The following is an 18231-nucleotide window of genomic DNA, read 5'->3' on the forward strand; positions in this document are numbered from 1 at the left end:
TTGACTAGAAATCCCTTTTTCAGCTGTATGAATGCAATTATTTGTTCTAAACAGTAAACAGGCAACTGATCAATTTGCGTCTGTCCTTCCATTGATTCTTTCATGAATATGTAGGAGGAGCTGAAGAAACTCTACTCCCAGTTGGAGATTTACAAGAGGAAGAAGATGCTGGCAAACAACCCTCACCTCCAGAAGAAGCGGAGCTCCAAGAAAGGGTTGGGTCGCTCACTGATGAGGCGCATCACTGAGATACCAGAATCGGTGCACCGGCAGTGCAGCCGTGAAGACAAGGAGGCTGGAGAACACGGGAGCAACCGTAACAGTATCTGCATGTTGAAGAAGAACCCCTTTGATCAGACTCACCCAGGAAAGCCAGCAAAGGAGGAGACGCTGAAGAACAAGGTCTTCTCCCTCAAGAAGTCCCACAGCAGCTACGACCACGTCCGTGACCAGAGTGAAGACTCCAGCAGCTCAGCGACAGACAAGATGGAGGTGACCACAGCTGAAGGCTCCCTCCTGGATACACTTATGGGCAAGAAGTTGGTTAAGAAGAAGTCCAATGAGAATATGAATGCCCCCAGTGAATCTACGGAATCAGTTCCTTTGGTCTGCAAGTCAGCCAGCGCCCATAATCTCACTGCAGACAAGAAACCAATTCATCCTAGAGCCTCCATGTTGCAGAAGTCCCTCAGTGTCATCACCAGTGCCAAAGAGAAGACTTTAGGCTTGACAGGAAAGACCCAGAGCACAGAGGACAGCAATAAGAGGAGTCAGCCAAAGAGCAAAGACACAAGGGCCAATGCAGAGCCAGAAAATGAATGCCAACCGAAGATGATTATTAGCCAATCAGTTGAGTACAAACAGAGTGCGTCAAAAGGCAGGATCACAGTGAAACAGCCAGTGGGCGGCAGCCAGCCTACAATCTGTTCCGATCCAGTCAAGGGAAACGACCTCTACGATCTCTCAGAAGTGTGTCCCTGGGAAGTGGAGGATCTCCCAACTCCGTCTGAAAACAAGGTCCAAAAGCATGTATCCATAGCACCGAAGGAAACCACAACGGTTCACGGAGGTAGCACCAAGGGAGGCAAATCTCAGAAGCAGAAAGCTTCTGATCAATCTCCATCAAGTGGCAGGCACTCAAAGGAAATTCAAAGGACAACCGCTGTACGAGCGGAGGTATGTCCGTGGGAAGATGGAAGTGAAGGTCAAGGCAGTCAAGTAGAAGGGTCGAAACAACAAATATATAGTCAGGCTTGCAAACTTCCTAAGACCCAGCAGCCTGATTCTACAACAGAGAGCTCTAAAACACATCGGGTAGAAGTTTGTCCATGGGACTTCGAAGAGGCCCAAAAGACAACAGAGTTAGCTTGTTCACCAGATATGACAAAACAAAGAAAAGGCACCTCTCCTGTGGATGGGAAAGGGAGAAGTCCCCTTTCAGATCCATCCAAAGTAGGAGGCTCGCTTCAGCCACCATCTTCAAAAGCTGATGTATGTCCCTGGGACTACGACAGCCCTGCCGTATCTCCAAATTCTGGACAGACGACACCCAGTCCCTCTAGAGCGTCCAAAACCAAGGAATCCCCCTCAAAAAAGAAGGGTACCCCTTCCACAAGAACAGCTGAGAAAGAGAAATCAAAAGATTCTGATGATGAGAAAAGTAAAACAAAAGCTAAGGACAAGAGTAAATCTTCAGAGAAACACATGAGCCAACCAAAAATGGCTGAGATATGCCCATGGGATGTAGAAAGTCATCAGGAAGTGCCGATGATAGAAAAAAGGAAAAGCGCAAATGTTGGAGCAGCCAAAGCAAAGCCGGCTGAAGTCTGTCCGTGGGATTTTGAGGATACGTCAGATAAAAAAGGTACAGACAAAAGTGCTTCTGTAGTGAAACAGAGCAGTCCAAGTTCTAAAGGCGGGGTTGTAAGTGCTGCTAAAAAGGCAGATGTTTGTCCCTGGGACTTTGAGGATAGCACATCGAGCAAGAAGGCATGACACTCAACCTTAATGGACCACTGAGATTTTAGTTATTGATGTATCATTTTTTTTCACTTTGAAATCGTAAATATTACCTTTTACTATTAGTACGGTGACTTGGAAGAAAAGTTGATCAAGTTCCACAAGTTGCCTTCCTTTCCGAGGTTTTGTTCCTGTTTTACCTATTTTGAAAATAAGTAAAATGTACAAAAAACAAAACAAAGTCATGATGAGCATTCCAGATTATTACAGGAAAATCCTGAAGATAAATCTTAGACTAATTATGCAACTTTTGATTCAGCCTTTTCACTTCATGAGCAATGTTGAAAATCTGCATTCATCATGTTCTGTATTCAGTCAACAATTCTGACATGGTTCTTTTTGTGCATTATCATCATCACTTAATGGACTAGGATGTGACATGACAACAGGAGGTGTACAGAAAAGGAAGTATGAAATTAGGGTTGATGTTCAAAACAGCAAAAGTGAAAGCCAAAGAATAAGGGAACATTTGCAAAGAGGGATGTTGGTTTTAAGGCGGTAATTTATTAGTTAGTATCCATCTCTTGGCACAGAGGGAAGGACTCAGTGAGGAAACCAGTCTATAGCACTTTAGCCAACTCCATCAATTAAGAACTGAGGACAGACGCTGTTCTTCTTGTACATTTTGTCATCTTATTTTCAACTTCATGGCATGATATCACACACGACCAAACTTAGACTTCTTTTTTTGTTTTTGTTTAGATCTATTTAATTGTAGTTCTCAGCAGATTAAAATGCTTCCAAGTCTGCAGAGATGTACTGTATGTGCCTAACTAACTAGCATTGTCTTGTATCAGTCTGGAGTGAAGCAAGTGGCTTCTTCTTCAGCACTTTGTGACGGTGAATTATATAAACAGCATGCACAGCCAGGTATCGACAGTAGTTGGACCCTACCGGTTTGTCAACTAAAGCAGTTAATGTGTTGACAAATACTAATACCAGAGGCACTCCTTTTCCTGCTTTCATATTTCCAAAAGCTCATTCAGGGTGGTAAAGATTATATGAGAGCAGCATTAACATGAATGTGTGTCAAAATGGCTCATAATGTATGTACACTGTAAAAAGTAGGGATAGAATAATATTGGGGGAATACTAAGGAAACAATTTGCACCAGCTTTGTTTATGAATCCAGCATGGGTCTTTGTGTTGACTTGCACCAAGTGTGTGTGTGTGTGTGTACACGTGTGTCTGTGGACACAATATCAAGTAAAAATGTAATGCCGTACCCGAAGAGTTGAACCTCTGGAGTCTCGTACATGAGCAACTCCTGGCAGCGCTTTCTGTCCTTACATTCGCTCCGTCTCAAACACCAAAACTAAAAAGGTGAGCAGGTCACCGATTTCATTTTACAAACAGCTGATAGAACCGGCTGCTTAAAGGATAGTATTGCTTTATTATAACTTGGGTTACTTACTCTCTCTTGGGTTACTTACTCTTACTTTCTGAGTTTTGGCTATCATTCCAATTGGTAACAATAACATAGTACTTGCTGAGAACTGGAACAGAGGCAACATCACTACAAGAAAGTCCAATAGAGCCAGAAACACGAGCAGGCAGATGGACATGTGTCTGCCCCACCGATGTCATTTTCAATCGAGTCGACAAGAAAGCTGTGGTCGCGGTTGCTAGGTTAACGTTTTCTCATGACGGTAAAAGAAATATGCGAAAACTGTTTAATAGTTCCTGTAAATTGACTTACAAAAATCTTTATCTCATCCACAGTTTTGGCCATTTTTGATGGTCATAATTCTGTTGCCCTTCTTCACAGATATAGTTAATTTTCTGGCTCTTGCATAGGAAGATAACACAGCTATTCTGAATTGCACCTAAAAAGCTCTAATTGGTCGATTGTTTCTCCAACCACAACACCAGACACCATGAAATGAATTGCTTAATAAATCGGAGATGTACAGTAGCTGGTGAAGCAGAGGCCTGGACGTTTTGCTCTTTGGATTTTAATGTGAAATAAAGTGGTTTAGATAATCTGGCTACACTGTTAGCTTGTTTACAACTGATCATGTGACCAGTCATGCCTTGTTTCCATATCCTTTTGGTGAGTAAAATGTCATCATAACTAAAAGACACAATGGTCAAAACTACAAAAATAAAACCCAACTATCCTTTAACATTTTGAAATATTATTACTAGACGGCCATTATGTGGCGGCAGTGTAGTGCTTAAAGGATGAGAACTATACTGCTATCAGTTTTTACTTTGTGTTTCTGTATTGAAAGTTCACAAGTAGCATAATGCATGTTCTACCCAAGTAGGCTAAAGCCCAATTTATTGATTAAGCTGATCATTTTAGAATTAGGCTTTGCAATGTGGTTATCGATTAATAATCTGACGAAACCTTTTGAGGGTTTTGATTTGTTCAGTGTTTTGTATCAAAATGTCTAAATATTCATCATGCACTATTCATCCTGGGATTACGGTGAAAAAGAATTACTCTCTCACTTATATTTAACTGTTGAACACCTGTCAATAATTGCAGTTGTGAGGAAAACTATTTATCAATATAGCATCTACAGTACTTTACGGTATCTTGTGAGAATTACATGGTATCACTGAATGTTGTCACTGATTGTAATTATCTATAATTGATGTCAAATTCCTCATGACAAAATATCCGAGCTCTGTAGGAGTCCTTACTAATCGTGGTTAAAAATAAAAACAAAAAAAATCAGTGCTTGTCAGTGAGAATTTTACAAAGTCAAAAAGACAATTCGTCAATTGCTGAATTTCTTTGGCGCAGCTCAACTGAAAATAATCCAGTCCAGTTTCTTATCCGATTTTGTTTAACGTGCCAACACGATTCCACAGCCAGGCTCTATAAACTTGATTTAGATGCTACGTTTTATATCTGCCTCCGCCTACTGAGGAATCACCTCTGCCGCTGACCTGTGGGGGGGCTCGTCTGAAATATTTCAAAACGTGGAGTGTTTGCCTTACAGCGTGAGATTTGTCATCACCTCTGCTTTTATGAGCTCCTTTAAGAAACGGAGAAGAACTGTCAACGTGCATGGATTGATTGTAATGCTTTGATGGATCTATATGATATTTATGAACCAGATGTTAGGCGTCATCCATCAACATGCATAGAGGTAGTGAATGCCAGGGGACCCTTGGTATGACAACAACGACATTTCAAAAGCCCTTTCCTTTTTTTTTTTTTAAAGTGACTTTAGTCTCTGGAATCACTGCCGCATTGTATTTTACTGCCCTGGGTGATGAATAATATGCTGTATATTTTTGAAACGAGCCTCTTTTCTTGCCCTCGTGGGGAAGCTAATTCAAATGAGGAGATGTGTTTATGTCATTATTATTTTGAATATCTTCATGTTCTACATTGAGCTTGAGCTGAGCTCTGAAACAACGATGATTTTGGTAAAATTAAAAAAAAGAACCATAAAAAGCAATATATTATTCTATATACATTCTCAAGCAAAGAAGTTTTTTTTTTTCTGGTGTCAAAACACATTTTTATTTATTTATTTAACTTTTTTAATCACTTGGCCCGTGAGATTTTCATATCAGAGATAGCTGGAGCACAAAGGAAACACGATTACAGTTATACTGTCCTAGAGCAGAAAATAATAACAATGCAATATCCCACCAGTATACTATGGAATACGTCACATTTTCAGTCAATCTACTCTGTTGTTTAATTTGCATAATTTCAGATAGTATGCTTGCTGTAGCACTCCTCAGTTCAGTCAGTCCATAGCTGCCTGTGTATTAAATTAAATGTATACATAACCAGTGTCCTACTGTCTGTTTCTCTGGAGATTATCATCGTATTCTAGCCGTATCATCAATGAATCAGTGGCAGTTTGAACCTCAACCATTGTTCTTGTACCATCTTGACATAGATGATACTGCGTCCTGTAACTCTTTGTCCACCAATCGGATCTTTACCATGGTGCGTTCTGTCGGCTAGCTGCTTTCATTTAAACTTCTCTTCTCTTGTGACCAAACCAAGTCACCCGATGGCAAATACAACTACTACTATTGCTACTACTACTACTACTACTATTCAACGCTGTAACGTCGTAAATCTTGTGGCTTCTGCATGAATTCAAGAAAAAAAAAAAATAGGACCGATGTTTCACTGCCCTTGATAGAACAAAAAAGAAAAAAAATGAATCTTTTATGGACTGTTACAAGTTGTATAGTGAGTGATACTGTCCCTAACCCACTGTATTATGTGCTTGTTATAACTATTGCTCTATGACAAGCTTATAGCATCAATATATGGGAATATTTGGTAGATTTATATTGTGTTATATTGTGATAGCATGTACATAAAAGATACCTCCTCTGCAATAAATATTTATATGAAAATGAAGAGTGTGCTCATGTGTCTCTGAATGTTTTACTGCAGTTGTGTCACAATTTGCATTTCAGACTGAAAACGTTCCTGCTGAGAACCAAAGATTTTCCATCTCTTTTTTTTTACCGTGTTCCAGCTACAACATTTATAATCCCGCGGGAAGTCGATACAAGACACCCCCATTTATGCTTAGTAATCATCCCTGGTTTGTTTGCTTTTCTCTTTATGTGGACATGGAGCCGGAGAAACCCTGGCCTTTAAAAGCCTCATGCATCATAACCACCCCAGGATATGTGCATCTTGGCGACTGTCCTGAAATGCTTTTATGGCTTGTTGTGGTCTTTTGGACGGAGATCAATGGAGGCTCTGCAGGAAGCGAGAGATACAAGATGGTATCAAATGCTGACTCCAGGCCCCTGCAGAAAAACTGAGTGCTGTTATTTTCCAATTCCAAAATAATTATCGGCCGTGGTGAAATTATTTATACCCTGAGCCAAAGGAAACATAATTTCTTGCTCTATTAATGCTTTTTTTTTTCAACCCTATGAATTCGACATAATGAGCAACACATGAAACATGAAGCGTCTACATTGTCACAAGTCCTTATGGCTCTATGAATATGGCAGTGATGCAGACATTGCAAAAGGGCATTGTGTAAAGCAAACGTGTTAGCATTGATTTCTTTTTACAGGAGCACTTTCGGAGCCTTTCTAATAAATAGAAGATCAATAGAGTCTGCCGCAGGGAGCTGAAGTAGAGAAACGTCACGGAAGAAAACAACTATTAACTATGAGAAATTACCTGTGATGAGGAGATACTGTAATTATCGATGTTCCATTTTATATTCACTACCGTCAGATAGCAGTTTGTAATCCATAAAGAAAGAGATTTATATATATAAAACTTTTTTTTTTTCAACTAAGACCGACACACTTCAAAGCAGTTAGAAGAGCTCAGAGAGAAACATAAATATGCTCAAACGGCTCCAACTTTTCATGAAGCTAATTGAGAAAATATGTTTTTAGGGCCTTTAAAGTTCAAGAGGTGAGACTTTTAGGACCAGCACCGGACAGTTTTATAATTTACACTTAAATATGAGGCAGTTACACCACAGCATCGCCGTTAACTGTATCAAACCGCTGCTGTCATGCAAGAAAAAAAAGTTACTGAATTGTTGTTGGCATTATTAGAGTTATTGGGGTGGCCACACTGATACTTTGCTGCTAGATCTCTTGTATTGATCCAACCTAAAGAGCTCAGGACATCCAGGTCTTTAAATCCCATAAAAACGCCACTCACTTGGAGGAGACTCAAGTTCTCCTGCAATTCCTTCTCCACCCAAACCAACTCAGACTTCAACTCCTCTCTTCCGCTGCAACATCCGCTGCAAACCGAGTCCTCTGGATGTCCCGTGGTGCATGTGAGAATCACAGTTAGGTGTTTGTGTGCCTCTTTGTTGTCTTTACGGGACGGCGGGACACATCCTCCGGCATGGCAGGACTTATTTTCAAACCTCAGACAGTGATCGGTGCATGAATCACAGCCTTTTGTGGCAGGGCCATGTGGGTAGAGATGGACGGCGGTGGGGAGGAGGAGGGACAGGAGATGAGAGGAAGCTGATCACTTGGCACAAGCCTGCATGCTCCGTCGCTGACTCATCTGTCTCTCAGATGCAGGGACAGTCAGGGGGGAGGGGGTGGAGGTGGTGGTGGTGGTGGTGGTGGTGGAGTGGGAGGGGGCCGGATGTTGAGGACATCTCGTGTGGCGTGGTGGACTCATGAGTCACAATGAAGGGTTGTGTGCGTGGGGTGCACCTAGCAGGATGATGTGTATGGACACACACAAAGACCACCTGACAACCACAAAGGCTTCAACACCCAGAAATCATGTGGTTTGTTTCACACCAAAGTTTTAATTTAGCCATCACTTCCTGTACCCAACATTTTGAATACATTTGGCAGGTTAGGACACCTTTCACATTTAGTTATTTTAAAGTAGGCTAATTGGTTTCTCATCCATCCCTAGTGACATCTCAGCATACAGATAGTTTCTTTGATTTTGCCAGCTTTTGAGATGCCTGTCTCTGGCCGTTATGACTGTCCTGACAAGACAAACAACAGCATTAGTCGTTTGTTCAAATGCCTCACATGACTTACTAGGAACTTTTGTGGCCATGTGACTCTTATTAGTCAGGAACAAAAGTGAAAGCAGAGTGATGTCAGGGAGGATGTTGGGGTGGACAAAGCATTGATAAACTGCAGTTTGTTTCCAGTCAACGTTTATTTCTTTGAACCATGGCCACGATCTTTACTTAACCTCAACCAACAAGTTCTTGTGCCTAAACCTGACTATACTGTACATTAACCACAGTGGCAGAGGTGTAGACTCCAGTTAAGGCCTTACACTTGACAAAAATCAAAAAAGACTTTCAACTCCACTCATGTGCAGTTAATTAACTGCTGTCTAAATGTTGTTTTTCAACACTGTGAGCTCCACAAGCATAATGGCATTCACAGTCGTTGTATTGGGGCAGAGGCAGATGTCTCAAAACCTGGAGACACTAAACCAAAACTAGAAGGAAGTGAATGAGAACACAGCATCGACTGGGAAGAGGTCTAAGCCATTAACATAATATAAAGACCAAAAAGAACACAGAGACCATTTTTGCTGTTCTGACGTGACTGAAGTTCCCCACTTAGGTCACGTGATGACACCTGAGTCATTTCCTGAGGAAGACTGTGAAACTGATCCTTTAAGTTATCACTCTAAGCCAGAATTGGTATAAATGTCCTCCTGATTTTGAGAAAGCACAGCCTCCCGAGATGCTTGATGTATTGTAGCACCTAGTCTTGTAATGTTTGACCTGTTGGAGGCCTCAGCCAGCAGGCAGATAGCCACCCACAAGGTCCTGTTCCTCCATCCTGTGAGGCCACACTCTGGTCTGGACTCCTACACAGCTTTCCCAGCCTCAATGGTGGCTTCATCATTAGAGGAGCCCCCGGTGATGCGAGCAGCCATGACTCACAGAGAGCCTCTGTTACGCTCCTCCGCCACCACTACCACCTCCACAACTGGAGGGCTGGCAGACGATCCACAGCACACATTAACACATTTATATACTCACAATTCAGCATGCAGGTACACACTCACAGTTCAATTACTTGCGCACGCTTGAGTGCGTATAATGAATAGGTCATCCAGTGAGTAATTCTTTGCCCACCGTCAAAAAAAGCGCCTTAGATTCACTGCTGCAGAGACAAACAACTGGAGACACAGATCATCAAAACCTTGAAACTGGCATCTCTCTGCTGCTGTATTATGTAGGTAGATCAGCCCTTAACACCTGCTGACGCATCTCTGGAGGACTGACAAGCTAATGTCATGAGAAAACATCCATAAACATGCCAATGATTGACTTCACCCAAGAATAAAAATGGAGCTAAAGTGACATTCACATCAGCCGCACGAGGATTTTATAAAATATATTCAGAGGCCTAAAACACAACAGGAAAGGCTTCATTTGGACGGAGAGGTCAAAATGTTCCCCCATTTTAAAGGTTAGGGTTGGTGTTAGGGTTAAAGTTGCGTTCAGGGCCGTAGCCATGATATCAGAAATACTGAGGTCATGAGTCCACATCCCCAAACCCCAAGTCCCATCACAACTACTAAACTACAATACTTTCCTAATTCCTTTAATTACACTATATGTACACTTTATCTCCCAACATTAAAGTTTAAATGTTCCAAAGCCCTTTCCACAATGTCAGGAATTTTTGTTGGAGTTCAATTTTAATACATTACATCCAAAAATATGGGAATCAGCCTATAAAATACCCACTGTGTGTAAGTTTTTACTTTACTGGTTGGGGAAACGCTGTCAGGTCGCAGAATATGGTAAATACAAAATGGTAGAAAGTGTCCACGCCTTCCAGCGTCTCAGAAAAACTGAAAAACAAAAAAAAGTTGGTCGAACTAAAAATAAAAATCCATCTGTCAGCTTGTGTAACAACTCTGGATTGAGAGGCCCACGAGTCGACTCAGCAGACACGAGCTGGAGATAAAAACAGGCTTTACTTAGTCAGTCGGCAGAATCGGCAACAAGTAGGAAGTCAAAACCAAGAAAAGACCACGCAGGCAAAAGAAGAGTTGAGAAGGCGGGAACACGTGACTGGTAGGTGGGAGAAGTATGGCAGGCAAGACAACAAAGGCTAAACAGGATAAACAGGGTGATTAATTATTATTTAAATTAATTATTATGATGATCCGACCGACATGTGAACATCAAAGTTTGGGAGTGTCCCATTCCGCTTAATGGCGGAAGAGGCCGTAAAGAACTCGTTGCCTGTGTTACGTATTGATTGTGATGCTTTTGTAAATAATTGATATTCTAGGCGTTGACCCTTGACCCCGAGTCAGAAAGATTAGTGAGTTAAAAGTTACTTTCAGTTTATTTTTGTTGTTTTTACCTCACAAATGTTTCACTTATTGTATTTGTAAGTTATGAGGCTGTCGTGAGCCCGTAGTTTCTGTCAGTTTCACCAAAAACCTCACAGATGTCAATGACTAGTTCTGCAACGAGCTCTTATATTTGACACCTTCACAGTTCTTGTGAAATGCTTTTCGTGCTTGCAAACCTAAGTTCTGCATGTATATATAATCCATCACAAAGACATCCATATTTGAAGGTGATGAGAGACTTTGAGCGGCTGATAAATGATTGTAGCACAGTCTTTGGCCTGGGACAATTGACCGTAAAAAACAATTCACAAAAAGAAACATAGACTCCTTGTGAATACAACCTTTAATTATTCTAAAATAAAATGAGCCTCCATTTGGCACCTATTCTTACAGCGTGATTGATTGCACAAAATTATCATAAACTCAAAAGGCTAATAGGCAATTTATCTCCCTGGCTGACAGGATGAGGCCAGTTTTGGCTCCTCTGTGTTATTGAACGACTAACTTTGGGTAATGGCTTTGGCCCAGACTGACAGTACATACAGTATTTTTGGAGATGAGCTCAAATATTGGCAATCAATGTCGTTATTAGTGTTCCTGAAACCAGAGATGTCATCAATCACTGGGCTCCTCCTCCACAACCGGGGGTTCATTAGATATTGATGAGCCAAATTATATCTGAACTGTTTATCCAAGTCATATACATGATACCAGTAACTGTAGAATACACTTTTACAGTAATTATCTCTGCTGCAGACAGTTACTGATTACAATTATTTGTCCTCACAGACGTGACAGCAGGTTGTGAATTTCCTGCGCCCGATGTGCAAACACTCCTCGTAGGAAACGGGAGTTGGTTTCCCCAAATGAGGAGTCCTCCATAGCTGCAATTCTCTCCTCACATTGTTGTGATTAACTGCTGGGGCCCAATGACACCTCTCCCAATTAGGGAAGCCCTCCTGTCAGACAGTATACTCAGGAAGACAAAACACCCCCACCGATTCTCACACACACACATGGACACACTCCAGCTGTGAACTTGCAAACACATCTGTGTTTTGTTGTTTGTTTCACTGTCACTCTATATCTGTTTGTTGATTGAGGATGTGTTTCATGTGTCAGTATAAAAATGGTGGATCTTACACTTTTTGTTTAGTGGAAATGTTATACTGGCTGGCCTCCAGTATAGCAGGGTCTCTTAAAGGACCCCCCCCTACTCCCTCACATTAAGGGGTACTATTAGGAAAAGAAATGGAAAAGGAAGAAAAGACAATGAGGGAAGAAAGTGAGGAATAGGGATGGGAATCGAGAACCAAATTGTGGTCAAACTCATGCACTCATGTGTCTACGTCCGTTACCGAGGGTAAATATCCAGCGCTATAATAACATTAGCACCACGCAGGCAGGCTTAGAACCTCAGTATTAAAAAATAAGTTAAAATAGTTAGAATGATCAAAAGGAAAAGCATCAAATATTCACAGGCTGGACCCATAAAAGCTTTTTGCGTGAAAAATGACAAACGATGATCAAAACAGTTGCCGGTTCATTTTCTAATTGATTAGTTGACTAATCGTTTCAGCTCTATTTGTATAAACAGTTGAGTGTTTGCTGTTTGTACGTTTTGTGTACAAAAATCTGAATTTGTAAAGTACAAGTACCTAAAATTTGTAATAGAGTAAAAGTAGTTTGTTACATTCCACCACTGGTTGTCTATCTATCTATGGAAGACCATTACATTATCCCCAGTGCCCAGCTCGGTCAGCAATGGTTTGTAGTGGTTTGCACAGGAGGCCTTCAGCTATTGCCTCATGCTTCACAGTTTATGTTTTCAGGTTCCTGTTCCACTTTCTCTGTTCTCTCCGAGGAACAACCACGTCCACTTGTGTCCCCTCCAAGATGTTTGTGTTTCCTTGCCATGACATCGACCTTTCATCCCATTGTTGCCTGACTTTGATTCCAGCTTAAAGTACGCGTTGTTATGAGAATCCATTTGATTTCCACAAGGCAGTTGAAATGTGGAGGTGAGAAAGTCCAGCAGTGAGAGGTTGAGGTCGAGTTGACGGTGGGGGTGAAAACATCCCAAAACCAAAATGTCAACCGAGGAGGACGGTGAAGCCTGCGTGTGAGTGACATACAGCAATGAAAGTTGTTTAAGATCTGCTTGAAATGCAGCTCGGTAAATGAACCTGATTATGTCAGGGCTCATCATCACAGTGATGATGAACATGATTCTGACAATAATTACGGCCCCAGCACTGTTTACGCAAAAGTGGAGGCATCACAAAAGGGCATCCAGCGTGGAAAGGACAAAGGCAGGTCCACTCATCTAATAATCCCATTTGTGTTGATTTTACACTAGGTGCAAAAATGGCCTTTTTTGAGTCACCATCATCACTCTGTCTTTCACCAGAGACTGCTGCAGCACAAACACAGATGCCAAGCACAAAGCCCAAGGCCAGGACGCTGGTGAGTCACAGTCATACCGACGAGTGTGAATGAAGGCTAAGTGGTTCAGGGGAAAAAAAAAAAAGGGCTTTCATTTGACGTCATCGGTCTTAATCACTCAATTATAGCAATTTCCAGAAGGTAACTGTGCTTTATCTTCACCGTTTCTGCCTCCAGGTAGCATGCAGGCAGCTGATTGATGCGAACGAGGCAGCCTCTCTCAGGGACCATTGTGAGATCATTCACACACCGTTAGTCATTCACTCTCAATCATTTGTGCGGCGAATGTGTGAATCATACTGTGCGTGTGATGGTGTATTCATGATGTTTCACAATACTTGAAAGATAAGACAAAACACAAAGAAAAACAAGATAGAATGAAACTTACTGCAAGTAAGAGGCCTCAGAAGGTAAAACAAGTATGATATGAGCAAGAAAACGCACCCTATGTGGACAAATTTCCACCAATTTAGCATTCCACTCCTATAACATCGTTGGACAGTGTCAAAATAATCATCAGAATCACTGCAACAGAACCAGATATATCTTCTTTTTATTCTATGCATCCTTCTTCCTTGTCAGAACCTGGGGCCTACATTTTCCACATTGCAACTCGACTGCTGGTAATCCACTTAGCTAATGTAACCGGTGGGCTTCTGTGTCATTAGTTTAATGTTAGTTTAATTAGCCAAGAAGACGTCGTGACACCTGGATCTCTTTATGGTTGACCCCCATTTATTCTGATAAACAAATAGGGAAATACAACCTCCGTGTTATTATTATTATTTTTTCTTTCACAGCCCTACACACATAAAATAAACATACCAAACGGAAGTTAGCTTTGCTTCCTGAAACTTTAAGCTGGCAACACTCGCTCTTAAAACAACAATTTTCAAGTGCCCGTTCATTGAAATGAATATATTAACAGGTTAGGACAGACATTATAACGTGGGAAACAAAACAACACAAGAAATAATGGGATGGATTATGATAGTAAATGGGCAAAAAGAAATGACGCCCACCCCTTCCACAAGGGAAAAGGGGAGAGGGGAAGGGACAAAAGGAAGTTGTACTAGGAACCAGGAGCTCTGAACTTCAACATATATACATTCTGGAGTTTGGAGGACCTCCCAGTCAAAGATAAACTGTAACCTGATCACAAGAGATAAGGTACACATGACCCCATTACACTAGTAGTGGCTAATGTAGCCTCGAGCCACCAGACTCAAGCGGAGACGCCTTATCCAACACCTTTAGGATGAACTGGATCGCAGACTGTGAGCCGGCGTCAGTGACGGACCTCAGTGATGCTCTCGTCCACATACTTTTGGCCAAATAGTGTTTTGTTCAGCAGTTGTTGGCTTCACATGAGAATAACCTGGTGACGGTTTAAACGCTTGAAATGGTTGAGAAAACAATCTCACCACGAGGTCCATTTAGTAGCTTCTTCTGGTGCTTTTGACCACATCACATGATGGACTTCGCCTGGTTGTCATGAATTTGTAGATGCTCAAATTTCCATTTTTATATCTTTTCTTTTTTTTTTCTGGGGAAGATCAAGTAAGATGATCGAAAGCTCGAACAGCCGAACATTTTCTCAACTGCTGTTTTCAAGGTCGAGAATGAACTTGAACTCAACATGTGAAATAGTATGAGTTGATGCAATTGCAGTTATGGACTAAAGTATTGCTCAATGGCTGTAAATCAGCTTGTGTAAACATAACGAAGCATACAATCTCAGTATGGTCAGTAAGTATTGTGCAGAATATAACAATGAATTATTTTCCATCCTGTATTTGGTCTGTGTTTAAATGGAAATAAAGAAGACTAAAAGCTAAAGGAGAACAGAGACGGGATTAAATCCACATTACGGTGCTCGTTTTATCATCATAATGTTGTAATGACTGCCTTCATGACAATACATCCCTACCACACACACACCTCCACTCACGGGAAGCCTGGGGGAAGTACTGTACGCAGTCCCGGCCTGAAAGTGAACATGAGTCAGCCTGATAGTACAACTTATTGTGAGTGGGCTTCACTACAGCGGGAGCTAAATGGATAACTCTGGCTCTCATAGAAAGCCTTTCTTTCAGTGGGGGAGACTGTCTGGGTTACAAAATAGATTTATTGATTTATTTTATGCGAGTTCCTGCTTACTCTGGGCCCACGCTATTAAGGTTCGGAATTTGAAATATATTTCACCAAAGAGGAATTTAGATTCAAATCAAGTCTTTTAGAAAGAAAGGGCTCGAGTTTAGTAAGGTCACAATGTACCAAAAAGGGGCGGATGGCAGAGAAAGAATCGTATAATAAAATGTGACATTGCAGTGCGTGGATCAAATATAATGTTGTATTTTTTCTTTAAAAAAAGCCAGAAGAAAGCGTCATAGAGCCCAAGGTGACAGCTTAAAATTGCTTGTTTTGTCTGACCAACAGTCCAAAAACTAAAAAATGATATAAAACAGGAAAAGCAGCAAATCCTCACATTCGAGAGGCTTTAACCTGAGAGTGTTGTGTTGATAAATGACTTAAATGATGAATATATTGACAATCAAAATTGTTACCATTTAATTGCCTTAGCTCTAGACACTATACTCTCAAACATACAGGTGTACACACAATATCAAAATACCTGATATCATATAATTTAATTATTTGTTCTTGTTCCTCAGCCTCAGTTCTTCCAGCTACGGGATGGTGTGGGATTGAAAACAAACTATAGTGGCAGAGTTCATCCTAATGAAGGAACATTGTGTTTTTAATAGTTTTTGCACAATAATGGATCTCTGTAGCGCAGAGGAACAAGAAATATCAAGCTTTTTACTTGTTAGTAGGATGCATTCGTTAGTTTTGGTCTTTTCATGGGATTTGTTGACAGTAATAAAAATATAGGATATCACCAGACCGATCCTTTACAGCAAATTTAAACTGTTGTTAGTAAACATGACCACTAGATGGAGGTGTTGATCCATGTTTAGCAGTGATGCAAACAGGTTGTGCATTTCTTCTTCCAGGGAAGAGTTTCAGTATCAGCTGCTCAACATCATGAAACCCCAAGATTGAACAGGAAACATCACCAGAGAGGTCATTCTACATCTTCTGTCCTCAGCATAAAGTAATCAGACTTTATTAAACTTTCTGTTACAGTGTTCCTGCGTTTCCTGTCTTTAGGAAAACAAAAGTCAGTATTACAAAGACCTTTGCCTGCAGGTGGAGGAGAAGCGATATAGAAATACTGTTGATGAACAAAAGGTTAGTTACTATATAACAAGAAGAGTATTTCATAATGCATGGAAAGAGAGGCCTCTGTCCTTTCACGATCAGATTGATGGTAGATTACTTATATGTTTACAGTTCTAGCATGTGCAGCACATTGAGACCATGCAGCACTTCGTCTGGGGTATTCCAGGAAGTAAAGCCCCAAACTACCATCTAGGCACAGCGAGACAGACCAATAGCCTTTACAGCGCAGGGATTTTACCCCGAGAGCAGGTAAACAATGCACCGTTTATTAGCCGTGCATTGTTCCACGCAACAAAAGCCTAGTGTACTCAGAAGGTCTCCTGATCGCACTGGCTTTGACGAAAAAAGAGACCTTGCAAAGCTGTCTGGAACAAATGGTGATTGTGGTGCTGTCGTTGCCTCTGTAGACATTTTAGATATTAATAAATGTTGTGTGACAACATAAAAAATAGAGGTAAAGACCCTCTAACCCTCTGAGATAACGTCTTGACGAGAAAAAAACTCCCATTGAGACTTCAGCCTCCTGCAGAGCTTCGCTGCCCCAGAAATGTTTTTTTTAAGTCAAACTCCCCCCTGACCTCCTCTCCACATGTTGCATTCATCTTGTAGCAGCTGAAACTCAAACCTCTTGTCTGTAATTATTAACAGTAGGAGCCGGTCAGACTCTAAACAAGTTGTGTTGGAGGTCATAACATGAGTCTGGGTCCCGGGCCAGCGTGACATTACAGCCTGCTTCTCTGGCTGGCGCTTCTGAATGCTGTCTTTGTTTCCAGATCCGTGATAAAGGCTTCAGCAGGACCCCCTTCCACCGCCTGTGAAATGAAGACCATAACATCCCCCAACCTGGACAACTGAGAGCTACGGAGCAGTCAGGCACACAGTACTCTCTCACTTCTACTCTCTTTTTTTTTTTGAAGTCATCAAGATATAAACTTAGACAGAGAGAAGAAAAACATGCAGTATGAGCATTCGAGAACAGTGAGCCTCTTATTTACAACCGCATGTGTTGCTGCATGAACAGGTGCCTGCAACAGCTACATTTTCTACTTTGCATACCAAGAATAGACTCATGGCCTTCATTGATTCTTCCCAGATCAGAGGAGGCATCTGAGAGCTTTACACAGTCTAGTCTTAGCCTCTGGTATGGGTCAGGCTCCAAACACACTGGATCCTACAATTCCCAGAATGCAGCTTCCATTAGAGCCTCCCCGCCTCCTGAACGCCGACTCCTTTCAAACTCTACATCTCCAGTTTGCCAGGCTGACAAGCACACAAAACTTCATGTGTTAAATTGGCGGAGTGCCCTGTTTCATAAGCAAATTACAAGCCAAGGTACAAGTCTTTCAAATCTCTAAAAGCTGAGTGTCTAAATGACATGGTATTCGACAACTTCCTCTCAAGTGTATAAGCCTAATTAATAATTATAATATGCTGGCTCCAGCTACATATTTATCGTACAGACATGAGAGTGCTATCAATCGTCATCCTCACATTTCCCAAAAATGTCAAACTGTTCCTTTGAATCCTCATTTTTGTGATTTAAGTCCAAGCCTCGAGTCTACGGCTCGGATGTTTGGAGGGGATCACATCAGAAACTCTGTGATTACAGGTTCTCTTGTTCAACAACTGAGCTGCATGACTGAGAATGAGAACTGAAGCTGAAAACGACTGGTGTAAAATTGCTAAAGCGTATTCTGCCTTGCCGGAAAGTTTGAGCTTGCAAAGTTTGA

General features: G+C 41.4%; 1 protein-coding gene across 1 annotated transcript in view; it reads left to right on the forward strand.

The window, feature by feature from the left end:
* Positions 1-1995, forward strand: part of gpr158a (G protein-coupled receptor 158a) — a 59257-nt gene extending 57262 nt beyond the window's left edge. The window contains exon 12 of the mRNA XM_070928290.1: positions 115-1995. Coding sequence (XP_070784391.1) covers positions 115-1995 — 1881 coding nt within the window. The remainder of the gene's footprint in view (positions 1-114) is intronic.
* The last annotated feature ends 16236 nt before the right edge of the window (positions 1996-18231 follow it).

The sequence above is a fragment of the Enoplosus armatus genome, chromosome 21, assembly GCF_043641665.1.
Source record: "Enoplosus armatus isolate fEnoArm2 chromosome 21, fEnoArm2.hap1, whole genome shotgun sequence".
Taxonomy (NCBI): domain Eukaryota; kingdom Metazoa; phylum Chordata; class Actinopteri; order Centrarchiformes; family Enoplosidae; genus Enoplosus; species Enoplosus armatus.